The 27,319-nt window shown below is 45.7% G+C and overlaps 1 protein-coding gene across 2 annotated transcripts in view; it reads left to right on the forward strand.

The window, feature by feature from the left end:
* TGFBR2 (transforming growth factor beta receptor 2) overlaps positions 1-27,319 on the forward strand; it is an 88,193-nt gene that overhangs the window by 38,689 nt on the left and 22,185 nt on the right. For both annotated transcript variants that reach the window (XM_061127663.1, XM_061127662.1), the window contains 3 exons: positions 697-887; positions 24,506-25,305; positions 27,149-27,290. In XM_061127663.1, coding sequence (XP_060983646.1) covers positions 697-887; positions 24,506-25,305; positions 27,149-27,290 — 1,133 coding nt within the window. The remainder of the gene's footprint in view (positions 1-696; positions 888-24,505; positions 25,306-27,148; positions 27,291-27,319) is intronic.

A 27,319-nucleotide genomic window follows, 5' to 3' on the forward strand; every position in this document is an offset into this window, starting at 1 on the left:
CAGAACCGCAGCCTCTTTGCCAGACGCACTCCCTGAGAATAATTTAGCTAGATTCTGTCCAACAAACTAGGGATGTGTTGGGAGCCTCACAGGGCGGTCAGGAGGGAAGGTTTAGAGTCACCCCGAGGACCTAGCTATCTCCTTTTCCCCACGCCCTCCCTCTAATGATTGAATGAGTGAATTAAGGCTTCAAGTGTACATTTTCCAAGAAGTTAATCCCCGATGTTATGATCCTAAGTGGGCTCTGAGATAAGCAAAGGGAAAAGTGGGCTGGGTGGGAAAGAGCAGGAGATGGCGGACGAGCCGTGAGAGACAGGCCGGGAGAGACGGGCCGGGAGAGACGGGGCCAGGAGAGACGGGCCGTGAGAGACGGGGCCAGGAGAGACGGGCCGGGAGAGACGGGGCCAGGAGAGACGGGCCGTGAGAGACGGGGCCAGGAGAGACGGGCCGTGAGAGACGGGGCCAGGAGAGACGGGCCGTGAGAGACGGGGCCAGGAGAGACGGGCCGGGAGAGACGGGGCCAGGAGAGACGGGCCGGGAGAGACGGGGCCAGGAGAGACGGGCCGGGAGAGACGGGCCGTGAGAGACGGGGCCGGGAGTAATGGGAGGCAGCGCCATTTAGAGACGACGTCCTGAGGTTGACGCGGCCCAGACCGCCTCCTTCGGGTCACACTCACTCGCCTTCTGTGCACCCAGGAGGAAGAATGATGAGAACATCACGCTGGAGACGGTCTGTCACGACCCCAAGATTGCCTACCATGGATTTGTCCTGGATGATGCTGCTTCTTCAAAGTGTATTATGAAGGAAAGAAAGGGGTCTGGAGAGACTTTCTTCATGTGCTCCTGCAGCTCCGAAGAGTGCAACGACCACATCATCTTCTCCGAAGGTGAGTGTTCTCTTCCGAACAGCCTGCAGGCGCAGGTACGGCCTTCCATGGCTGGTGCTGGGAGCGGGCTCACAGGCCCCCTTACTTGCTGGAAAGAGGGGCTTAAGAGGTGACAGGGTCAGCTCCGGTCTATATCCAGTCTGGCTCCTGGGAGCCACATTATGATTCTTCACTGAGAAATAGTTTGTGTTACCCAGAGCCATGGTTCTCCAGGCACAAGACCTAGAAAGACAGTAGCGGCATCACCTGAGAACTTGATAGAAATGCAGGTTTCAGGCCCCACCCTGACTGTGGAACTGGAAACTCTGGGTGCACGTCCAGCAGTCTGCGTTTAAACAGGCCTCCGGGTGATCCTGGCGCCGCTCAAGTTTGAGAACGACTGGTCCAGCGGTGGGCGGAAGCTGTGTGATTCAGGAAGGGCCGTCCTTTGAGTCAGCTCAAGCGGTTGTGTGCGCGTGCTCACTCCCCGGATTTGTCTAAAGGGTACTTAGCCTTTGTTGCGTTTGAGGAGAACTGCGGTGCAGAGGCCATGAGGAGTAAGGCTCACCTTCAGGAGCAGGGAGCTCACCTTCAGGACAGGGAGCACGTTAAGATGCCAGTGTGCATTGGGGAAGCTCAGCATCTGTCTCAGTGTGAAAGGATGGCACCCATGTTTCCTTCAGTGTAGAAAAAGGTTCAGTGATTTTTAAGGACAAAGGTAGTATGTGTCAAATATAGTATATTACCAAATATACAAACAGTCCAGCAGTATATAACAACTTTAAAATGGAGGTATCTTTACCTGCTCCCTTACTCCCAACCCAGCAGATAAGCTGTATTCATGGCCTGTGGGATGCACCCCTGTCCCTGCCGTTCATCCATATTAGCCTTCCTTCCCTCCCCTCTTCCCCCACTCTCTCCCTCCCTCTTTCCCACTTACCCTCTCTCCCTCCATCTGCCCATCCATCCGTCTATCCACTCACCTATCTGTCCATCCATCCGGCCATCCACTTGTCCACCTGTCTATTCATCCACCCATCCGTCTATTCATCTGTCCGTCTGTCTGTCCACCCATCTGTTATTGTGTCCATGCATTCACCCACCCATCCATCTGTCTATCCATCTATCTGTCCATCCATTCATTGCACCCACTCATCCATCTTTCAGTGCAAATAGTTAACCATACCATAAATATTAACTGGAAATATTTTTTCTTCACTCAGCCACTTTTATTCCTTTTCTAAACAAGATAATATATATAGATCTATTGTAACCTGTTAATTGTTGTCTCGAATTCATATAAGCATATCTTCTACAAGTGACTTAACTATTCCCTTGTTGATAGATTGTTTTAGATATCTCCAGTTTTCCATTTAGTGCTACAGTGACTGTCTTAGTAAAAACATCTTACACGTTTGTGCTAATATTTCTGCAAGACAGAGTTCTAGAAATGAAATTTCTAGATCAGAGATATGCACATTTTAAATTTGGATAACCGCTATTAAATTGTTCTTATGCCCCCAAAGATACATAAGCATATAAATTTCCATCTACTTTCTCCAACACTGGAGATTATGTCTTTTAATTTTTCCAGGCAGTAGTGAAAATAATATTCTTTTGGTATTAGGATTGTAAATCAGAATAAGGAAAAGTTTTTTAGCCCTCAATAGGTCCAATTCAATAAAAAATCCTTTTGGAACACAGGTGCTAGGTTGACATCCTATCCCTTTTACCATGTGCGTGCCAGTTATGGGAAACCATGAGTCTCATGCTTTGCGGTGCAGTGGGCACTGCAGACCCGCCCCTTTGTGTCCTCTAGCCAGTTTCCCTCCCTTCCTGTTCAGCTTCCCATCTGTGTGAAATTCTCAGAGTACAAAGGCAGGTATGTATACTTTGTTACCATAACACTTTTCAAAATCAAGCCTCTCTCCTACTTTTTCATCCTACAAGTATGCCATTTCTTTTTTTCCTTATATAACTTAAGTTAGGACAGATGCTGTAACTAGATTTAATCACATTAAAATGTGGCAACCCTGGTGTCCTGGTTTACCATGTTAACCTTGCCCAAGTACTTCACCTTTAAAAAGAAGGCCCAGGCTAAGCCAAAAGAATTAATTCCTAATAGTGGAATATCCATTCATATTTACTATCATCTGTGAAACCTTACTCTCCTTTTGCATACTGGCTTATCCACAGTGGAATAATTTATTTCATTCGAAGGTGACAAAAGTTGACAAATGGCTTGAAAATTGGATATATTTTATATGTGTGTGTGTGTACTCCCGTAAGCTCTTAAGGTGTTTATGACTTCAGTTTTCAGTGTATTTCAACTCATGTGATAATCATGGACACACGTTCATGTTTTCCCTCTTATTCATTATCAGACTGTTTGTTTCCTTGTGAGGTGAGATAATCAGCATAAAGGCAGTTTCTCATTGTACAATTCAAGAAATCCAGCACAGCTGATGAGTCAGATATCTGAGTGATTTCAGAGTCTTCTAAAATGCTCCAAGGAGTATGTTTAAAAATAAGTCTTTCCTCTATGGTGGGATATTTTCCTCACCTACAACATCAGGTATTAGAAAGAACACTTTGGGATCGATTTCTCTTATTGCTACTATCTCTTCTTTATACTAAAGAATGAAAACTTTAAAAAAAATGAAGTATAATTGACCTATAATGTGTGATTAATAATTACTGCTATATAGCAAAGTGACTGAGTTATACACCCCACCCCCACACACACACGTTCTTTTTTTTCTATATTCATTTGTGACTGATCATAGGAGATTGAATATAGTTCTCTGTGCTCCACAGTAAGTAGGACCCTGTTGTTTATCCATTCTGTATGTAAAAGCTTACACCTGCTAATCCCAGCTTCTCCGCCGATCCTCTCCCAACCCCTTCCCCCTGACAACCCCCAGTCTCTTTCCTGTGTTCATGTTTCTGTCATGGGTAGGTTCATTTGTGCCATATCTTAGATTCCACATCTATGTGATATCACACAGTATTTGTCTTTCTCTTTCTAACTTAGTGTGACTATCCCTAGGTCCATCCAGGTTGCTGCGAACGGCATTATTCATTCTTTTCTATGGATGAGCAATACGTGATTGTATATGTGTACCACCTCTTTATCCATTCGTGTGTTGATGGACGTTTTGGTAACATTGCCAAACGAATCGGTCAACCCAAGAAGGATGCAGTTGATCTTAAACCTGGTCATTTGGAAATGAGCTAAGTAAGCTTGACTCAGTCCTGTCGTGTGACAGAATTCCCCAATGAAATGGGGGTGTTTTTCCATTGTGATAGTGAAGTCATTGTGTGTGTGTATGTGTGTGGTGTGTGTGTGTGTGTGTGTGGTGTGTGTGTGGACTCCACAGACTGTGCCAGCACGGAGCTCCATGTAGAGACGGTGAGGTGCCTTTTCAGGAACATTTCTTTGGTTTCCATGATAATGTTCACGTTACTTTTTCTGTGGAATTGTAACCATACTATTGCCTAAAGACATGTAGGAATGCCTTCAGGATGCATTTCACAAGATGCTGTTCTGAACTGGATCTACAAGGGAGCTGCTGGGTAGCCTGAGGAACCCTGGACAAGGAGTAGAGAGGCATTAAAGGAGGTCGCCTGCATCCTTTTGCTCCTTAATTGTCTATTATGTTCATCTGCGGGGGTGAGAAGGTAACTCATGGCAGGTTGAAGGAGGCGCGCCTCTGCCCTTCTTCCAGCCCCCGTGGCTGGATCCCTGGCCATCCCATTCTCCTCCTGACTTGGAGCTAAACTTCTGGAAATGGCAAGGCCCCTTGGCCATGCGGGAAGGGGCATTAGCAGTAACCTCAAGCCTGGACTCTGAAAAGTTTGGTCTCGAGGCCAGAGGCCCAGCCCCTGCCTTACCTGGCGTGCAGCATGCCCAAAGCCCCGGTGAAGATTCCTGGAACGGTAGTAGCAGTGGTCTCTTTCCTGGCTAAGAGCCTGCTCTGGTCGATCTGCCTGTGCTAACTGCTTTCAGGTGCGTTGCCTTGTTTCCTATAGTCATAACTTTTTTTTGACATCATACTCTAGCATTTTTTCAAATTTACGTAGGTATAATTGACAAATAAAGTTGTAGATATTTAAAGTGTACATCATGGTGACTTGATATACATATACTTTGTGAAAGAATTTCCCCTCCCCGCCCCCCCATCTAGGCAATTCACATATCCATCACCTCACATATTTGTCTTCTTTGTGTGTGAGATCATTTAAGTTCTCCTATCTTAGTAAATTTCAGTTGTACAGTAATTATCAACTGTCATCACCATGTTTTACACCAGATCCTCAATACTCATTCATCTTAGAGCTGACAGTTTGTACCCTTTTAACAACATCTTCCTATTCCTTTGTCCTCCAGCCCATGGCAACCACCATTTAAAAAAAATTTTTTGCTGACTTCCTCACATATATTTTGCTTATGTTAAATGTGTGTATTCTTGGATTCAGTTGGACCTAAATTTATTTCTAATGTGGTTAAAAAGCACTGACTATAACTCTGCAACCTGCAACCATTTTTTTTTCTGTTTTTATGAGTTTGCTTTTTGTTTTTGTTTTTTAAGATTCCACATGTAAATTATACCACGGGGTATTTGTCTTTCTCTGTCTGGCTTATTTCATTTAGCATAATGCCCTCAAAGTCTATCTGTAATGTTACAAATGGCAGGATTTCCCTCTTTTTCGTGGCTGAATACTACTCCACTGTGTATACACACCACATCTTTATCCATGCATCCCTTAATGGACACTTAGGTTGCTTCCATGTCTTGCTGATTATTAATGATGCTGCAGTGAATATGGGAGTACAGGTATCTCATTGAGATCCTGTTTTTATTTCTTTGGATAAATACCCAGGAGTGGAATTGCCAGATCAAATGGAAATTCTGTTTTTCTGTTTTTGAGGAACCTGCGTACTGTTCTCCACAGTGACTGCACCAATTTACATTCCCATCAACAGTGTAGGGTGTTCCCTTTTCCTCACATTCTTGCCAGCACTTGTGATCTCAGTGCTTTTCAGTCATAACTTTTTTATGCTGAAATGAAGCCCATGCAGTTAGCTCGTCCAAACTTTTCACTTTACCCACAAAGAAATGGGTTACTAGAGAGTGATGTAAATTTCCCAAGATTTCATAGGTGAGGCTCCACCATTTGTCTGCGGGAGAGTTGGATAGTTTGGTTTGTTTTTGAGGGAATACCATCAACCTCCCATGTTCGGGGCTGGGAGGGTTGCTTGTTAACAACGGTCTCACTCCGTGCAAGGCTATGGACACACACCTGATCGATGAACTGCACCCAGACTTCCCATTCAGCCAGTCCGAGGCAGGCAGCTCAACCAGAGGCTATATCGTTCACGGGCTTGTGAGAGAAATGATCTTCACAAATGATGGCCAGTGGGATGTTCATCTTTTGAGACGATCGTGGTCTCCCCGGTGAGATTTTTCTGGGTACAGATCCCAGCTAAGCCATTTATAAGTGGTTTGTCCTTGGATCGCTTTGACCCCTTGGATGGTTCCATGGCACCCCACTCCAGTACTCTTGCCTGGAAAATCCCATGGACGTAGGAGCCTGGTAGGTTGCAGTCCATGGGGTCACAAAGAGTCAGACATGACTGAGCAACTTCACTTTCACTTTTCACTGTTATGCATTGGAGAAGGAAATGGCAACCCACTCCAGTGTTCTTGCCTGGAGAATCCCAGGGACGGGGTCACACAGAGTCGGACATGACTGAAGTGACTTAGCAGTAGCAGTAGCAGCAGTCCTTGGATGAACCAGTTTCAGTTTTCCCCTCTGAAAAATGGGGATAGAAAACAGTGCTCACTCTGAACAGGATTTCTGTGAGGATAAATGTGTTTGTTTATGTGTGGAACATAGAATAAGGCCTGGCAGAGAGCAAGTATGCAATATGTTCTGACTGTAGAGAGTCACTGTTGTTTCCTTTGATCCATTTGAATCTTGTCTTTGGATTTAGCCAGAGGAGTGAGGCACTTTGTACCAACATTGTGTTGTGTTCTCCTTCCGGAAAATTCCTTCAGCAGACACATGTATAGGTATTGTCCGTCATCAGCAACAGCCCTGGGAATCAGAGGAAATCTGTCAAGAACGCTGTCGAGGAAACTATTCTCTGCATTATCACCTTGCTGAGGAAACCAGGAGAAATTTCTCTCAGTTCTCTGCCTTGGAAAGATTATTCCCTTCATGAGGGTACATTTGCTTCTGATCTTCAGGACAGCTTGAAGCATAGAGAGCTTCAGGCAGAGCAGGGATCAGCAAATTTCTTTGCTAAAGGACCAGTTTCTGATTATTTGGGGCTTCACAGGCCAAAGAGTCTCTGTTGCAGGCACAGACAGTATGTAAACAAGTTGGACACAGCTGTGTTCCAATAAAACTTTATTTACAAAACACAGCTTTGGGCCAGCCCCTGATGTGGATATTATGTTTTACTATATTTCTCCCTACAGTGCTAGCTACCAGAAAAGCTTGAGTCATGCTTCTGGCAAGTATGTTCGTGAGGATTTTGTATACTGACATCACCCGTTTGCCAGTTTTCCTACATTTACATTCCATTTGTCTTGATTCCAGCTCCCATTCTTAATTTTTCTTGGCCTTTCCCGTGACTGCATCTATCGCTAGGTTGCATGAGATTTTATATTTTTACAGGATGGAACTATCAGTAAATACGTCAGTTATATGTAATTAACTTAGAAACCGGGGCTCTAGAAACCACTCTGACTCAGAGTTCACCGATGTGGTAAACAGCGATGCAGCCTCCATGCAGCAATGCTGAGTGCCACCGGCTGCCCGCGAGCTGCCTGCAGGCCCCGAGGTACCCCAGAGGCCGCGCGCAAGGGGCCGGGGCTCCTGGTAGCCCCAGAGTCTCCTCTCCTTTCTCATTGTTGTCGAGTTTCTTTTAAATGAAAACAGACTCTTTGGTTTGCAAGCTTAAAGCTGGCAGGAAGACAGATGACTTTTTTTTTACAGTATCAGACACGCGGTTTCCTGTCTCTGTTTAACTTGCTAGCAGATCATCTCAGCCAGCTGGGTCCCCGTGGACCTGTGTGACCTTAATCCTGTCGCTTCCCGCCACCCAGCAGACCCACTCTGGGCGTGGACCACGTGCCTCGCGCGCTCTGTGGACGCGCCTCGGTTTGTGAGGCAGGGAGGGCTTGCACATGCTGCCTCCGTCCTCTCCAGGCTCCTTGCTTCCCTTCTGTCCCCGCATGCAGGGGCCGGCTCCGTGGGGAAGCGCCGAGTCTATGCGGTAAAGCAGCGGCAGGAGGCTGTGCGGGGCAGCCCTGGGGGCGCTGCTGCCGCTGAGCTGTGCCTTCGCCACCCAAAGCAGCCGGCTCGCCAGCCGGGCCTTTCGGTTTCACGGAAAACAAAGCAGGTTTACTTTCTGGTCTCAGTGCAAAAGGAAAAAAATAAGTGTGGACATGTGGTGGAGAAAAGTTGTTAGATGAGAAAGACAGTTATGGATTGAAGTTCCACGTCTCGTTCCAGGGAAAAGAAATCAGTTATTTGAGGTGATGACTCAGTGCTGAAGGAGCCTTGGGTCATGAATGACTTAGAAGCACCCCCGAATACAGCCCCTGTCTGTTCAAGGAGATGATAAAGATCGTACATGCTGGAGGGCGTGGTGACTCAGTCCAGTGTGGCTTAGCGTGTATTTGAAGTGTCTTCAGGCAAAGCAACTGGCTTCTGTAGGTTTTTTTCCCTTTTCCCTAAGCAAAGCAGCAAAGTAAACAAAGATGCTTTGAGGCCATGTGTGGTTGCCGGCTCTGAATATTTCTATCCTGGAACCTCACTCTGACGTGAATCACAGCCTAGTGGAATCCACTAAGGACACAGTCTGTCTCGAATCCCAGCCCCTGGATGTGAGAGACCAGTGAGACACTTGGGCCAGCAGCGCTGGCCTTGTTACAAGTCTCTCCTCTCACAGCCGCCGCCGCGTGTTCTGTAAACAACACACGGATGGGTGACAGCAAGAAGGGTCCAGGAGACTGTTTGCTCCTGTCCAAGCACCCCAGTGTCCCACCAGTGGAAAAACACTGGAGTCAGCTAGCCACTGCGAAACCGACCCTCATTTCCGCCCGTTCTGAACCCCAGAGGCTGTATTTACCTCCAGTTGGACATCTGGCTGACTGGTTTTTTGGAAAACCTTTTCTGATCCTCAAATAACTCTTGCTCGTTGCTAATTATGTAAAATTTCAATGTTCCCAGCAATAATTATGCCTTACAAAAGCTAATATTAACTTTTAAAGAAACAATACATATTTGCTTCTCTACTTTAAAAAATAGATATACACCTCTGTCGCTGGCTGCAGTGTCAGGAACAACGGATCCTACACTTGGTGATTAAAATTCTTTTCATGACTTCTTTTTCTGGGGTCCTGTCCTAGTCTCCTGTCAGGCTGAGGTTGTTCTCTGCCTTGGCTACACATTGAAACACCTGAGAAGCTTTAAAAAACGACTCATTAACTGGGTCTTAGCCCTGGAGTTTTGGACTTAATTGGTCTGGGGCATGGTGTCAGGATTTAAAAAAAAAAAAACACAGCTCACCAAGATATTCTAATACGCAGCCAGTGTTGGAAACCACTGAATTCAAGACAGTTTGTTCTGCCAAAGGGATTTATATTTTTCATCCTGTTCCCCAAATAACCTGAAAGAGGATGGTACAATTAGAGCGGCAGCCACCACAGGAAGTAGCCAGATTCAGCCCTTGAGGATAGAAGAGCAGAAAAACAAGCAGGACACACACCTGGGTCAGCCCTTCCCTGGCCATAGTAGGATTCTTTTAGAGGTTATCACGGTGCTCACCACACCCCACAAGCAAGCTCTTCAGAACGAGGCCGACGGCCTCCTGGGTGGGCATCTCAGAACCGGTGAAGTGACACATTCCGGGCAGGTTCATCTGCAGCCCGGAGGTGAGAGGGCAGGGGTGGGGGCCGAAAACCAGCCAGAGTGGGAGCTTCAGGCGGGGCTGAAGGGAAGGCAGGGGGTGGAGGTGTTTTGGTAACAAGACAGGTGTTGGTAACGTGCACAATTGCTGTGCCTTTCTAAAGCCTTCTGGCCTCCCTGTTGGAGAGGATAGTGGGGTCACTCCAGCCCGGCTTCTCTACCTTCAGGTTTCCCGAAAACGTGAAGGGCCCTGAGACAGGGTAGACGATAGGGCCCAGACCGTTCTTTTCCAGCCAGGGAACAGAATGAGGGGACTGTGGCAGCAGCGGGGACGGGGCTCTACACCAAGCCCAGCATGAGTGAGCGCTCGGAGGACTCGCCCCCGGACACGGGGGTGAGGAGATCCTGCTCCAGAGAGCGCGGGTCAGCCCGTGGAGGAATACGGTCCCGAGACGGTCCGTGCCGCGGGCAGAGCCTGGCTCCTCGTAGGCGCTGTCTTCTACGGCACGGACGGGCGGCACGAGGCAGGGGTGCTCACGGCGGGGACGGGACCGGGCTCTGCCTGAAATGACCGCGTGGGGAACAGCCAGACACACGTCAGACGAGGCGCGTCAGTTCACACGGCTGAGGGCGAGTAAGCACCTTATCAGAAAGCGGGCTTGGCATCTGCTCAGCGGGTTCAGAGGTGAGTTCAGGTCACCCTGAAATTGCGGACTTGGTGAAGAGAGGGACAAGGGGACAGAGCACACGAGCCAGGAGCCGTCTTCACGCCTGGCTAAGGGCGGTGGGAGTCCTGCGTCATCCCGCTCCACACGGTGGAGCTGGGCCTGGTGAAACGTCACAGAAAATCGTGAGGAACAAGAACGATTTCAGAGAACAGATTGCTTGATACTCAGAAAAGGACCCAGCGTATATGGGGTGCCTGCTTCACGCTGGGCGGGCAGATTTTAGGGTCTGATAAATATGAGTGTGATAAAAAGGTCTTTTCAGGAGTGACTGAAGAAAATAGAGATGTTGAGCCTGAAAAAGGTGATTTAGGGAAATGGGCTAAATGCCCAGCAACAGCTTGAGAACTCTCATCCCATAGAAGAGGGAATCACTGTGTTGTCTTTTGCTTGAGAGAATAGCAGGAAAGCTGGTAAGTGGACTTACGGGAAGGCCATACTTGATTATAAAGAATATGTTTTAGAATACCCCAGTGTTAAGACTTTATCCTAAGATGTCTGTTGGGGTGTAGAGTATGGGGTGACTTACAGAGGAGTGGAGGCCCGCTGTGGTTACCTTTATGATGGGTTTCGTCTGCACCTCTCAGGAGTGTTCTGAAGAGGTGTCATTCTGGAGTAGACTGCCTGAAAGGCCCTTTTCTGGGGAGAGAGGAAGGGAAGAAGTAACATAATGGAGACTGTGGAATGGGATGTGAAGTGGGAGGCAAAAGCTTAGTTTTGAAATATGTACAATTAGAAAACAATCAAATGGGCTTGAGAGAATTCCATCATTTGGGGAAAAGTATTCTCAAAGTCTGTCTAGAGTGTCAAACAGTGCTGTCCACATGCTGGAAGTTTAATTAAGCCCTGCATGAGCTCCTGGCCTTCTGTCATGTAATTAAAATGGTTTTTTACTGTTTGGCTGAATTTGTTTACTTTTTCTTGAAATGATGGATAGGGAATTATATCTCTCTCTGCACTCCCCTTGCAGTATTTCTACTAGAACACTCTCATGGACCATTTTCTCACTGGCTGGCAGAGTATGGTTGTCCTAGGGCTTTGCCAACAAGTCCTATCTGTGGCAGACTCCCAAGGGATGTTCGCTGAGGCAGTGCTTCTCAAACCGCGCTGTGTAAGTGAATCTGATAGAGGGCTGTGCCCCATGCGGAGTCTGCTGCCGCAGTGTAGCGCAGGGCTGAGATGCCGCGTTTCCCTCCGTCCCCAGGTGGCGCCTGCTGACTTCGCTGGTCCGAGGGCATACCCTGAACAGCGCATTCCAGGAGGTTCTTTTTGCAGCATGCCATCAGTATTTTTAAAGATGAGAAAATATACAAAATTTTGGAACTCCCAAGTTAGAAAGTATGTATATGTAGTAACTCTCAAAAGAGAAAGTATATATGTAGTATGATGGATGAGGATGATAGGGAGAGAGGGGGCAAGAACAGAGGAAAGCTAATAGGATGTGGATGTCAAAGAATAAGGAGGCAGTTTGCTTTGCTTCTTAGGAGATCCTGTATATTTTCCTCTAGAGATGTGTCTGTGCCCGGCCAGGGCTGCGACTCAGGAATGCTTCCCTTGTATGTTGACTGAACACACTAGGAACTCAGCCAGTAAATGTTTATGGGATGTTGGTACCTTTTGTTCGCTTTCAACATTTTATTTATTGTAACTGGGTCCAACATCACTAGATATGGAAAACTGAGTTTTGCCTCTGGGAAAACAGAATTCAAACCAGATGGCCAAAAAGCACCTGCCTGTCTTCTCTTAGTATAGCCAGACTGACTCCCTCCATAGCCTTCTACTTTTTTTTTTTTTTTAATTGATATAGTTGATTTAGTGTTGTGGGTGTTTGAGGTATGCAGCAAAGTGGCTCAGTTTTATACACACACACACACATATTCTTTTTCAGATTCTTTTCCATTGTAGATTATTACAAGGTATTGAATATAGTTCCCTGTGCTATATGGGTCCTTAATTGTTTATCTGTTTTATATATAGTATCAATTGTTTCTACCTACTAATCCTATATTCCTGATTTATCCCTCTCCCACACTTTCCCCTCTGGTAACTGTAAGTTTGTTTTTGAAATCTCGGAGTCTGTTTCTGTTTTGTTAATGCGTTCATTTGTATCAGTTTTTAGATTCTACCTGAAGTTCTATCATATGACATTTGTCTTTCTCCGTCTGACTTATTTCATGTAGTTTGATCATCTCCAGGCCCACCCATGTTGCTGCATTATTTCATTCTTTTTCATGGCTGAGTAACGTTCTATTATATGTGTGTGCACAGCATGTTCCTCTGTTGACGGACATTGTGGTGGCTTCCATGTCTTGGCTGTTGTAAATAGTGCTGCAGTGAACATTGGACAACATGTTTCTCCAGATACGTGCCTAGGAGTGGGATTGCTGGATTATATGGTAGCTTTGTTTTTAAGAAACCTCCATACTGTTCTCCATAGTAGCTGTTACCAATTTACATTCCCACCAACAGTGTAGGATGGTTCCCTTTCCTCCACATCCTCTCCAGCATTTATTGTTTGTAGATTTTTTGATAATGGCCATTCTGATCAATGGGAGGTGGTTTTGATTCATTGTAGTTTTTATTCACTTTTCTTTAATAATTAAAATACTGATCATCTTTTCATGTGCATTTTGGGTATATGTGTTTGGAGATATGTCTATTTAGCTCTTCTCATTTTTTTTTTCAGAATTTAAAAAAAAATTATTTATTTATTTTTGGCTGCGCTGAGTCTTCATTGCTGCGCGGGTCCCTCTCACTGCAGAGAACTGGCTCCAGGACACGGGGGCCTCCGTAGTTGCGGCGTGCTGGCTCTGGGGCTCCAGAGCACGGGCTTAGTTGTTCCACAGGCTGTGGGGTCCTGCTGTGTCAGGTTGAACCTGTAAACTCTGCATTGGCAGATGGATTTTTTACCTCTGAGCTACCAGAAACACCCCCACCCGCTTTTTTTATTTTTTAATATTGAGCTGCATGAGCTCTTTGAAAATTTTAGAGATTAATCCCTTATGGGTCGCTTCATTTGCAGACATTTTCTCCCACTCTTTGGGTTGTCTTTTTGTTTTGTTTATGGTTTCTTTTGCTGTGCAGAAGCTTCAGGATCCCAAGGTCTTAACCATCTTCTACCACTGCTTCCTCTAAATATACAGAATGATAACTGTCAGTTTGAGCATTACTTTACTAGTGTGTGAGATGTGTGCAATTGTGTGGTAGTTTGAACATTCTTTGGGATTGCCTTTCTTTGGTATTGGAATGAAAACTGACCTTTTCCAGTCCTGTGGCCACTGCTGAGTTTTCCAAATTTGCTGGCATATTGAGTGCAGCACTTTCACAGCATCATCTTTCAGGATTTGAAACAGCTCAACTGGAATTCCATCACCTCCACTAGCTTGGTTTGTAGTGATGCTTTCTAAGGCCCACTTGACTTCACATTCCAGGATGTCTGGCTCTAGGAGAGTGATCACACCATCGTGATTATCTGGGTCGTGAAGATCTTTTTTGTACAGTTCTGTGTTTTCTTGCCATCTCTTCTTAATATCTTCTGCTTCTGTTAGGTCCATACCATTTCTGTCCTTTATCAAACCCATCTTTGCATGAAATGTTCCCTTGGTATCTCTAATTTTCTTGAAGAGATCTCTAGTCTTTCCCATTCTGTTGTTTTCCTCTATTTCTTTGCATTGATCGCTGAGGAAGGCTTTCTTATCTCTCCTGGCTATTCTTTGGAACTCTGCATTCAAATGGGAATATCTTTCCTTTTCTCCTTTGCTTTTTGCTTCTCTTCTTTTCACAGCTATATGTAAGGCCTCCTCAGACAAAAATATGTGAACCGTGAACTTCCAGATGTTCAAGCTGGTTTTAGAAAAGGCAGAGGAACCAGAGATCAAATTGCCAACATCCGCTGGATCATCGAAAAAGCAAGAGAGTTCCATAAAAACATCTATTTCTGCTTTGTTGACTATGCCAACACCTTTGATTGTGTGGATCACAAGAAACTGTGGAAAATTCTGAAAGAGATGGGAATACCAGACCACCTGACCCACCTCTTGAGAAACCTATATGCAGGTCAGAAAGCAACAGTTAGAACTGGACATGGAACAACAGACTGGTTCCAAATAGGAAAAGGAGTCCGTCAAGGCCGTATATTGTCACCCTGCTTATTTAACTTATATGCAGGGTACATCATGAGAAACTCTGGGCTGGAAGAAATACAAGCTGGAATCCAGATTGCTGGGAGAAATATCAATAACCTAAGATATGCAGATGACACCACCCTTATGGCAGAAAGTGAAGAACCAGCAAAGAGCCTCTTGATGAAAGTGAAGGAGGAGAGTGAAAAAGTTGGCTTAAAGCTCAACATTCAGAAAACTAAGATCATGGCATTTGGTCCCATCACTTCATGGGAAATAGATGGAGAAACAGTGGAAACAGTGTCAGACTTTATTTTTGGGGGCTCCAAAATCACTGCAGATGGTGATTGCAACCATGAAATTAAGACGCTTACTCCTTGGAAGGAAAGTTATGACCAACCTAGATAGCATATTAAAAAGCAGAGACATTACTTTGCCAACAAAGGTCCATCTAGTCAAGGCTATGGTTTTTCCAGTGGTCATGTATGGATGTGAGAGTTGGACTGTGAAGAAAGCTGAGCGCTGAAAAATTGATGCTTTTGAACTGTGGTGTTGGAGAAAACTCTTAAGAGTCCCTTGGACTGCAAGGAGATCCAGCCGGTTCATCCTCGAGGAGATCAGTCCTGGTGTTCATTGGAAGGACTGATACTGAAGCTGAAACTCCAATATTTTGGCCACCTCATGCGAAGAGTTGACTTGTTGGAAAAGACCCTGATGCTGGGAGGGATTGGGGGCAAGAGAAGGGGGTGACAGAGGATGAGATGGCTGGATGGCATCACTGACTCGATGGACATGAGTTTGAGTAAACTCCGGGAATTGGTGACGGACAGGGATGCCTGGCGTGCTGCGATTCATGGGGTCGCACAGAGTCGGACACGACTGAGCAACTGAACTGAACTGAACTGTCAGTTTTTGTTTTGTTTTCTTGCCATGCTGCATGGCTTGTGGGATCTTAATTTCTCAACCAGGGATGGAACCCAGAACCTTGCCAATGAAAGCACAGAGTCCTAATCACTGGACTGCCATTGTAGAATCTACTTTGATTATTCTTAGGGCTTTCTATTGCCTGACAAAATATTAGTAGTTTAAGTCTAGAACTTTTTTTTCTAGACTTCTGTTGACAATTTTTTCTTCACATTGTCAATAAAGGCAACTTTTAAGTGTGTATTAAGAAAATCATGAAATCAAATCTCAGCTCAATGTAGTGTCTGGTTTCGAGGCAAAGAAGGACCATGAAACTACAATACCTTGCTTAGATTGTAGACTTGGAAAGCTCAAGAGAAGTTTCCTTCCAAGGGCTGCAAGGAGTTCAGGATTTGAAATTCAGTTGCTGTTGGGTAATGTCCTGCAGAAAAAGTGACCTTAAACCCCAGGCAGCAAACACAGCAGGGCAGAGAGATGATTTGGGGATATACAGGAGACTTGGGATAAAGATTCTCAAGTAAGCTGTTCTAAGAAAATGTACTTTGTGTTGGTCTCTTTGGAAATAATAGGGTTTTTGGACTGAATGAAGAGTGCTTTTACTATTGTGAGCTTGTCTTCCCAATGCCACATCATCCCTTACATGTAACTTGTAGCATCAGAAAGGCAGTTGCCTGTCGGTGGCTCTGTGCATACCGTAGATGAGCAAGCCCAGTGACATTTGGAGACTAAACAACACGCACCAGGTGTAAAGGATGGGTGAGATAAGCCTGTCTGGGTAGGCCTTCTCTCCTGGTATGGCACGTTCCACCCTTCTGCTTCCCAGTGCTGGGTGGTTGGGATGTAAGTCATGCTGAGTAGCAATAGCTCTAGTTGGCCTCAGTGCCTGAACAGTTTTTCAAAGGAATGCATTTAAAATATCCCCATTAGAATTAGGTTTGCTGAAGATTGTTGGTATGTATTCTTTATGGAGGCCTTTTGCTTTGTCATATACTTTTTCTGTATCTGCCGAATTGATCATACATTTTTTTTTCTCCTTTAAATTATTAGTGTGGTCAGTGATAGTTGTTGTTTTCTTTGCATATTTGTTTTTAATTTAAAACAATACTTTTATAGCTTTGGCTGGATTTGGATTGCTACCATTTTTATTATTGGTGCTTCCCAGGTGGCGCTAGTGGTAAAGAACATGAATGCCAGTGCAGGAGACATAAGAGACAAGGGTTTGATCCCTGGGTCAGGAAGATCCCCTAGAGGAGGGCATGGCAACCCACTCCAGTATTCTTGCTTGGAGAGTCCTATAGACAAGGAGGTTCGCCGGCCATAGGGTCGCAAAGAGTCAGACACAACCATTTATAGTTAGAATTTGTTTTTCAAATCGCAGTATGTGAGTGAGATTGTTCTGTAATTTGCATATATTCTTTTTGTTTTTGGTTGTTCTGTTTTCAAAGAATGAGATACAGTGTGCTTTTCCTGTCTACTGAGTTTGGGTGACACTGAAATGACCTATTCCTTGAAAGCTTGGTGGCTCTTCACTCCATCTGAGATCGTGTGTATTAGGGGCTTTGAGGGGAACATCGTTGCCCCCATGTTTTTGGATACGTTCTTCCCCAGTTTCTACTGGGAAAACGACACTTTCAGCCAAGCTGAAAGACTTCAACAATGAACCCTGTGTACCTTTTCCCTTTCTATTCACTGCCTTCCCATTACAGGGTGTGTTTCAGGGGGTGGGGGTGTATTACAGTCACGGTTCATTTTCCCCAAAGCAGTGTGGTCATTGCTGATCCAGTCAAGGACCACGCATGGCCTTCAGTCGTTTTGATTCTTCCATGTGTCTCTTGTTTTTTGTGACTTTGACTTTAAACAGGTGGACCATTGATTTCATAGAGGCACATTCCAGATATATCTGATGATTCCTCACTTGTTTAGATGATGGTCAAACATTTCTATAAGGAGTCCACTGGCATTTTTATTGTAGGAAGTTTAGGGGGTTGACAATTCTGCAAAAAACAAACTGACATGTGTATCCAGTCGTTGGTACTAAGAAATTGGACAGTGAATCATGGGCTTTAAAAAAGATTCAAAATTAAAGTTATGCTCTAGGAAGATTTTTAACTACTCAATTTCTTTAATGTTTGTAAGATTATTCAAGTTTTTCTTGGCTCGCTTTTAGTAAGTTACACATACTAGTTTTTAGGACCAGTATTGTTTAAGTTTTCAAACTTACTGGCAAAACATTTTTCAGGCCCTGTGAATCTTGGCTGTCCTGAGAGTCTGTCTCCTCCGGGCCCCTGTCGGCCCTCTGCTGTGCGTCAGTGTCCCCGAGGCCCGTCTGCTGTGTTGGTCACTGCAGCAGAGTCTATCCAGAGTGGTGTTGATCCCTCCTGTGTCTGTGCTCTCCAGTCCTCTGATGTCAGTGTTTCTCTTTACTCTCTTTCCTTCTCTTTGACGGTATACACTGGTCTTTTCTCTAAACATTCATGTTGAACCCTCTGTTGGCTGAAGATCCTGGGAGCCACCGTCAAAATCCCTCTTGAGGGACACTGCCCCTGCAGCTGGCCACTGCCTGCCACGCCAGCCTCCGGTGTTCACACGGCATCTTCATGTGTGTGTAGGAAGTGACCTGCCATGCCAGCCTCCACTGTTCACACAGGATCCCCGTGAGTGTGTCTAGGAAGTGACCTGCCACGCCAGCCTCCACTGTTCACACAGGATCCCCGTGCGCGTGTCTAGGAAGTGACCTGCTACGCCAGCCTCCATTGTTCACACAGGATCCCTGTGAGTGTGTCTAGGAAGTGACCTGCCACGCCAGCCTCCACTGTTCACACAGGATCCCCGTGTGTGTGTCTAGGAAATGAGACCTGATTCAGATCTAGCAGCATGGCTGTAGGGCTTCAAAATAATCCACATGAAACCAGTGTTTGGCATTTAGTAGGTTCTCAATAAACGAAAGCTGTAGTTTTAAATATCACCATTAACCCAGTGACTTTAGACAGGAAATTCTCCCTTCCCCCCAGCCTATCTCTCCTGCGCACAGCTTCCTTGTTTGGCTCTCGGCCAGTTGCGTATATATCCTGTTGCTTTAGATGAACATGTTGGCGTGTGAAAGTCTCTGTGGTTAGATGTCACTGCCGGCTTCAAGAAGCTCTGTGGTTGTCGTGCAGTGTTGACCGGCGCACCGAGGCGTACAGAGAGCGAGCACCTGTAGCCTTCTGTTGCTTGGGTCACTTTGTGTCTTGGTGAATTTCTGCCCAGACTGCGTCACTGAGTCAGAGGAACCGCAGAGCCAGTTCAAGCAGTGAAGTCAGAGCAGTCTCTCACAGTTAGCTCTGCTGATGTGGTTTTTATCACGATGCATTAAGCAGTCCATATGTGCATTTTACTCTTGATCTTAATTTAATGTCTTTTTCACTATGTGACTTTTTTGAAGAAAAAAAAATTATAGAGATTCAGTGTTAAGTTCCTTTTGGCAAAGCAGTGATGGATTTGGGCCTCACAGAGGACTTGAAAGAGCTTGGGAATGACCTCTTTTCATTGTGGTGTGTGTGTGTGTGGGATTAGGCAAGTTTACTTTTAAATTACTCAGGAGGAACCTATATCAAGGAATTTCCCCTTGAGGTTTTCTGCCAGTTTGTATGTTTTTATGGTATACTAACATTTATCTTTGACGTTTGTCCTTAAAAAATATTTATTTATCAAGATTCTGACATTTGCAAATGGCTCTTTATTTGCAGCTCACTTGAGCTCCTGTATGTGGGACACATTTGGTTGGAAATTTTGGGAATTATTAAACAGCCTGTTGGGTCCACTGCTGGGGAGACAGCTTGGTGGTGTGGAGGGAACACGGCTCCGGAGCCGACAGACCTGTAGGAAACGGGGTCCCCTCAGTTCCTGCCGTGCCCACCCCCAGGCGCATTCTCCCTTTCCTCCTTTCCACCTGACCTCCCCTTCCCTCTCGTAGCCTCCTCTGTGAACTAGGCAGTGAACAGAACCTGACTTGGCTGCTGGAGCAGTAAAGTGAGATGCGGCTGATACAGTGAGGGACCCAGGACTCAGCTCAGTAAAACCCATGATGGGCTGGTTGTCTCCATGGTTCTTCATAGACTTAGTTCAGAGGAGGATTTCCCATCCTTTTCCACTGCAGAGCTCCCCTCGCAAGGGCAGAATCTACCCTTGTCCGTGGCGCATACAACACACCACCCCCAGGAGGGTCAGGATCGCTTGTTGGCACCATTTCCTCCCTTACTCAGTTCCTGCAGAAACAGAGGCATCTGGAAGTTTCTGCTCCAGGAAACCCGGGCAGAAAGACCAGCACTCGCCGCCGTCACTCCGCCAGAGCTCTCTGGTGCTGTGTGCCGTGCACGCTGGGACGCCTAGCGAAGCCTGCGGATCTCTTCACAGTGATGTCTTTAAATGCCTAAAACAGCACACACAGGAATTCAGAGAAAATCTGACATAGAGTCATACAATTAAACCATACAAATGATTTAAGAAATTTGTGATATAGTCATCTTTGCTTCTATAGTAATGGTTTAAGTAACAAGATCTAGCATCAGATGGAACAAACTGAAATGGCTAAGTGCTGAATATAAAGGATTCGTTGAGGCCTCTGCAAGAAACGTTAACACAGCATAAAAATATCTGTGGTTTCTCTTGGTGACAAAGTCATGGCATGGCTCATGCTGGGAAATGTGAAATTTTAGTTAAAGATTAGAGAAAATAAAAAGGTGTCATTTTGCCCATTTAAGTTTACAGGCCCACTGAATTCTGTCTCTGGAACCCAGGCTGAGAGCCACATTTGTGTGCACCTGGGAGACACCCCCTCCTTTGTAGGAACCCCTGAATTCGGTGTGGTCACTGTTGTCCCTTGTTGCAACGAGGGAGTGTAAAGTGAACCTCAGGTTCTGAGCACTGGTTACTTGAGTGTCCAAGAAATAGTTCATGGAGAGTACTGATCTTTGATCTCGGGTGTCCTCGGCCTGCAACAGCTTGGAGCGGGCTTGGGTTCCCATTCAGAGGTTGGGGCTGGCTTGCAGCGGTGAAAGCACTAGGCCAGTGGTCAGTGACAAGGGCCCTGGCCCTTCGGCTCTGCAGAAAAGAACTTCCACAAAGATGAATGTGGTGAAGCAAGTAAAGTGTTTTATTAGCAGAAAAAGAGTACAGTGTGTGTGGATAGACACACAGGCATACTCAGACGGAGAGTCCCTGAGTCGCTTCCTCATGGCAGTTTAAATCACTTATATGGGGCATTTTTTTCCGGTTTTCCTTTGGCCAGTCATTTTGATTTGCTTGGTTCACAGTCCATATTTTGTATATCTCAGGATCCTCCCAAGTGTGCGCATACATCTCTTGGCCAAGATGGATCCTGCCGAAGAGGCCTCTGGATAGAGCATCCCATGACATTGCTCCCTCTTTGGCCTGCAGGGAGCTTTTCTGTGCATGTGTGGTCAGGGAGGTATCCTGACTTCCGGAATGAGAAGTATGTGGTCTGAGCAGGGCCCAGTCTTCTCCCTTAATTGTCCTGCTATTCTTGTCTTGGAGTTTTAGTCAACAGAGAATGAATTTCCAGTTGCTTTATCCTGGTGGGGGGCCCATCTGCCTCCTCCCTCAGTACCAGTAGTTCAACAATTATATCTTGAGTTCCCTACATGCTGTGTCCTGTGATGATGGGTTCTGAAAGAAGAAAGCAAAAAGGTTTAAAGTTCTTCCTGTGTAAGACTTCTGATTCCCAGACAAGAGAGAGATGCACAGTTGCAGGAACACTGCTCAACTCTGATTCTTCGTTAAGAACCGAGAGGAGCAGTCTACACACCCAAATGTGCCCCTTTGGACGCCCCGGGATCACTGAGTGGATGCCTGAAGTCACTTAGGCCAGCCCCAAGTGAAGACAAACACTTCCTCAAATTGAGAGCTTGTATAAAAGGCATTCTTAATTGGCTCCCAGTGAGGTGAAGTTTAGAAACAGTGTGGCATGGGGTTAAGAGCAGGCGTCTCTAATCAGAGTTTGAGAATGTACAGAATGGGGTTTATAATAATAGCAGTATCTATCTCATAGGGTTCTCTGTCAATTAAATATTATATAAAACTCTTGGCACACAGAGAAGTATATAATTTGTGTTCAGTTTACTCTTCTATGTGTAATTGGGGGTTGGCAGGAAGAAATACGTCCTGCTGGTCCCTGAGTAAAGGAGAAGCTAACTTGTACCTGCTGTACCCTCAGCTGCTGGTTTTTCTAGGAGCAACTCAGGGGTTAACTCTGAGAGGGTGTGGGTGGCTTCTGTTTAGATAAAGCCAGATCCCAGAGCTTCCTTTCAGCCTGATTTGCTATTGTTAGGGTTTTTCACCACCTCTTTGAAGTTTCAAGACTGACAGATGTTAATAGATAATTCCCTCCCCACCAAATTTTTATGTGTAGGTTTTCAAAAAGAAATCACAGGAAATTTGAGGGGAAGGTAGCAGTTTGGTTTCTGATATTGAAAGGGGGATTTCTAGAGTCTTCTTTAATCAGTAAATTTCAGATTTCTGTTTCTGTGTTTCCTTTAACCTGAAAAAGACTAGAAATCAGCAAGGAATACTGTTTTTCATAAATGGACAGGAATTGAAAAAATTATCAGTGATACATGAACAGTTCATTTGGATGTTTTACCCCCTTTAATGAATTGGACACACAGCTAAATAATTATGCAATTAATATTTAGAACTTATTCACTGAGTTGTTTTCTCAAACATAAAAGAATATTCACATTGGAGCAATGTGATGTCTCTTCAGATTTCACCAGTGCGTTGCAGGTTGTTAAAATAGCACCAGGAGAAGGGGGGTGAGCAGACTTTTTCTGTAAAGGGCCAGGTAGTAGATGTTTTAGGGCCAGATGTGCTCTCTGATGTGTGAACTACTTAGTGTCTTTTTTTTTTTTAATTTAAACAGCCCTTCAAAAATGGAAAATTCGTCCCTCTTGAGGCTGAACAAGAGCAGCCCCTGTGCCCTGGGGCCACAGTTTGCTGACCCCTGTGAACAGTGTGGGGAATGGGAGGGAGCTTTTAAAACTGAAGCCTAGTTAGTTTACAACGTGGTGCTAATTTCTGCCGTGCAGCAAATTAACTCAGTTATACATGTATATATGTACATTCCAATATGTATATAAAGGAATATATATATACACATATACATTCCCTTTTTCATATTCTTTTCCATTATGGTTTATCGTAGGGTATTAAATATAGTTTCCTGTGCTAAATAGTAGGACTTTGTTATTTATCCATCGTATACATACTAGTTTGCATCTACTAACCCCAAACTCCCAATCCATCCCTCCCCCAACCCCCTCCCCCGGGCAAGCACAAGTCTGTTTGTTATGTCTGTGATTCTGTTTGCTTCATAGATAAGTTCATTTATGTCATATTTTAGATTCCATATGTAAGTGATAACATATGGTATTTGTCTTTCTGTGACTTGACTTAGTGTGATAATCTCTAGCTTCATCCATGTTGCTGCAAAAATGGAATTTTGTTCTTCTTTATGGTTGAGTCGTATTCTGTTGTCTATATGTACCACATCCTCTTTATCCAAGAAGGGAGGGATGTTGCCTCATTAATCATTCATCCAGCTTCTACATCTGCTGAGCATCTAAGTGCCCTGCGCCAGCTGCTTAGTAGAGTGGTGATCAGTACCTCTAGATTTACCCCTGTAGAGCTTATCTTTTCATGGGAGGAACAAGCAGAGAATCAAACACATTTATTTATAAGACATCTTATATTGTTACAGACAGGTATCCACTTGAAAACATTCCCATTGGATAGTCTGGATAGTAGAGGTGGAGTTACAGGAGAGGAATGTTATTTTCTGCAGCATCTGCTGCGGTATCTGATGCTGATACTGCGTCAGTATCATTCTATCTGTCCCCTCAGTCTTAATCTCGAGGCTCATTCTCTGCTGGGTAACAGGGACCATCCATATCTCTACAAGAGTTTCTATTTCTCCTGTAGTTCAGTCTTTTCCTGCAACCGTTGTATCCCATCACACTTCAGCCTGTAGCCCCACCTACCCTGCGTTCCATGCAGCCTGCCAGTGTGAATAAGAACTTAGGTTTTCCAGAGTCAATCACCAAAGTTTTCCTTCTTCCTGTTTTTTAAAATTTTATTGAAGTATAGTTGATTTACAATGCTAATTCCGTATAGCAAAGTGACTCTGTTATATATACATATATATGTGTGTGTATTCTTTTTCCTACTATTTTCCATTATGGTTTGACACAGGATATTGAACATAGTTCCCTGTGCTACAGTAGGAGTTTGTTTATCCATCCCATGTATGACAGTTTGCATCTGCTTAACCCAGACTCGCGCTGCATCCCTCTCCCATCCCTTCTCGGTAACCATCAGGCTGTGTCTGTGTCTGTGAGTCTCTTTCTGTTTTGTAGATAGGTTCATTTGTGCCGTATTGTAGATTCCACATATAAGTGATATTATATGATATTTGTCTTCGCTTAGTATGGTAATCTCTAGGTCCATCCATGTATCTGACAGTGGCATTTTTTCATTCTTCCTTATGGCTGAGTAATAGTCCATGGTATATGTACATCTTTATCCATTCATCTGTTGATGGACATTTAGGTTGTTTGTATATCCTGGCTATTGTGAATAGTGTCAGCAAAGCATTTTTAAGGGCCAGTGAAGAGGGCCTTGTTCTCAGCTTGTAATCAGCTTGTTCTCCATTCTCTGATTGGTTGATGGTGAATTTTGATTTCCAAGCTAAGTTTTGAGGGAAGAGTAAAACACTGACTAGATGGCCAGATGGACAAGCACACCCAAGCATCCATGCCTGGAATAAAAACTTAGCATTCCGTGTCCATAAAAACTGTGCTGATGGGAAAACCCACAGTGCCTGGGGTGTGGACCGCTTCTTCCCAGGGCACACCTGCTGACCCGCTCCTTCTCTTTGTCTCCCCTCCAGAGTACACCAGCAGTAACCCCGACTTGCTGTTGGTCATTTTCCAAGTGACAGGCGTCAGCCTCCTGCCACCACTGGGCATCGCCATCGCAGTCATCGTCACTTTCTACTGCTACCGCGTCCACCGGCAGCAGAAGCTGAGCCCGGCCTGGGACTCGGGCAAGCCACGCAAGCTGATGGAGTTCAGCGAGCACCTGGCCATCATCCTGGAGGACGACCGCTCCGACATCAGCTCCACTTGCGCCAACAACATCAACCACAACACGGAGCTGCTGCCCATCGAGCTGGACACCCTGGTGGGCAAGGGGCGCTTCGCCGAGGTCTACAAGGCCAAACTGAGGCAGAACACGTCTGAGCAGTTCGAGACGGTGGCCGTCAAGATCTTCCCCTACGAGGAGTATGCCTCCTGGAAGACGGAGAAGGACATCTTCTCGGACATCAACCTCAAGCACGAGAACATCCTGCAGTTCCTGACGGCCGAGGAGCGCAAAACGGAGCTGGGCAAGCAGTACTGGCTCATCACGGCCTTCCACGCCAAGGGCAACCTGCAGGAGTACCTGACGCGCCACGTCATCAGCTGGGAGGACCTGCGCCGGCTGGGCGGCTCGCTGGCCCGCGGCATCGCGCACCTGCACAGCGACCACACGCTGTGCGGCCGGCCCAAGATGCCCATCGTGCACCGGGACCTCAAGAGCTCCAACATCCTGGTCAAGGGCGACCTCACCTGCTGCCTCTGCGACTTCGGGCTCTCCCTGCGGCTGGACCCCACGCTGTCTGTGGACGACCTGGCCAACAGCGGGCAGGTAGGGCGGCCCTGCCCCTCGCTGCTGGCGCCCCTCTCGCTTGCGCTCCGTCCGCCCTGCACTCCGACCTCGTCCAGGGGATCCACGCAGCCCGGGAAGTGCCTGCTCTCCTGCCAGGGCACCTCCGCCAGCCAACAGCCCTTCTCTCCCTGGTGCTCAGACCCTTCCCAATCCAGGACAGCCACTCTCTCCTTTAGTCAGTCCTCATTTCTCATCCAGTTAGACACTTTTTTCTTTGCTTCAAGCACTGCTAGTATCTCTTTTTCCTTAGGGTTGTGCTCAGCCTCTTTCTGCTCTGTACTTTTAGTCCTTATATTGCTTCTTTTTTTTTTTTTTTTTTTTTTACTGTTTTAGAAGGCAGTCTCCTTGAAGTCCAAATCTACATACATTTGGTCACATCCAACACAAGGCCTTGAACAGGCAAAGAGACCTATAAGTATCTATAGAGTGAGTGATGGACTGGGTGAAGGGAGAGTTCTTCTTTTGAAACATCTCACAGATTAAAATGGAAACTCTTTTGGCTAAGGAGCTATTAGAAACTGACATTACAATTGGGCTTCCCAGGTGGCGCTAGTGGTAAAGAACCCACCTGTCAATGCAGGAGACATAAGAGACTCGGGTTCAGTCCCTGGGTCGGGAAGATCCCCTGGAGGAGGAAATGGCAACTCACTCCAGTATTCTTGCCTGGAGAATCCCATGGACAGAGCAGCCTGGGGGGCTTCAGTCCATGGGGTTGCAAGAGTCAGAAACGACTGGAGCGACTTAGCACGCACACACACAGCATTATTGTTATCCTTTATAAAAGATGGGCCCCATGTTTCACACACCAGAAGCTTGGCTGTGACTGGGAGTAAAGTCTTGGGAGCACCATTGCCTCCTCTGACCAGGCTGAGCGTTGTGCTTTTGGAGCATCTCGTCACTGCTCAGGCAGCCCTCCAGATGTAGGCATGCACATCCAGTGAGGAGCTGAGCACGCTGAACTCGGACGAATCAATGTGCCAGGGTGACCAGTCATGAAGTGACTTATTAAAAAGAAAATTTTCTTCTAACGCATGACAATAAAAAGCATTATTTGGGGATATTATCAACTTACTTGACATTCCCCTGGATCCTTGGGAAGGTAGGACTTTGCTGTTATTTAGTCAGTGTATACAAGCTGCATTATCACTCACTCAAATGATTTTTTTCCTTAGAAATATTTTTTTCTTTTTTCCTATGTATCACAGTGTTTTCATACTGTCAGATAAAAATCACACAGCATGCCTATCAAAGTTATAAAATGACCAGGTTTGAGCTTGTAATGGGAACACTTTCATACAGTTCCACCTAGCAGAGCTTTTATGTAATTGTATGACACCCTCTGCACACTGGAACGTGCCGTGGGGTGAACAAAGAAGATTAACGCAACCCTCAGGGGACAAAAAGAATCCAGGCAATTATTATTCTCACCTCATATCTTGGAGTTTCAAGAATGAAAAGATACTTATTTGGAAAAGCACTGACAGTATCAGTCACCAGTGTGGTCTCAGGTTCTCTGCAAGGACGTTACTGCACATGTGGTTTGATGGTCTTGTGTCCTGAGCCTAGACACAGCAGCTCTGGGCTTTGCCATTTCCGTACTTTGGCATTTGTCCTTTATGTTCTTTCAAGGTTTTTCAGGGAGAGACAACCTGTTTTTTAAAAAGTTACATAAGCTCTACCTTTCTGTGCAGGTCTCATTATCTTAAACAGCACCATGCTTTTTAAAGACGCACTGACTACTCAGTAGGGGCCAAGCGTCGGCTGTTTGAAAGCAGACCTGCAGCGGGAGTCGATGACGGGCTCTGTGTGTGTTCTTCTTCAGGTGGGAACGGCGAGGTACATGGCTCCAGAGGTCCTCGAGTCCAGGATGAATCTGGAGAATGTTGAGTCCTTCAAGCAGACGGATGTCTACTCCATGGCCCTGGTGCTCTGGGAGATGACGTCTCGCTGCAACGCAGTGGGAGGTAGGCGTGGACCGCCATCCTGGGCACCT

The sequence above is a fragment of the Dama dama genome, chromosome 24 (assembly GCF_033118175.1).
Source record: "Dama dama isolate Ldn47 chromosome 24, ASM3311817v1, whole genome shotgun sequence".
Classification (NCBI taxonomy): Eukaryota; Metazoa; Chordata; class Mammalia; order Artiodactyla; family Cervidae; genus Dama; species Dama dama.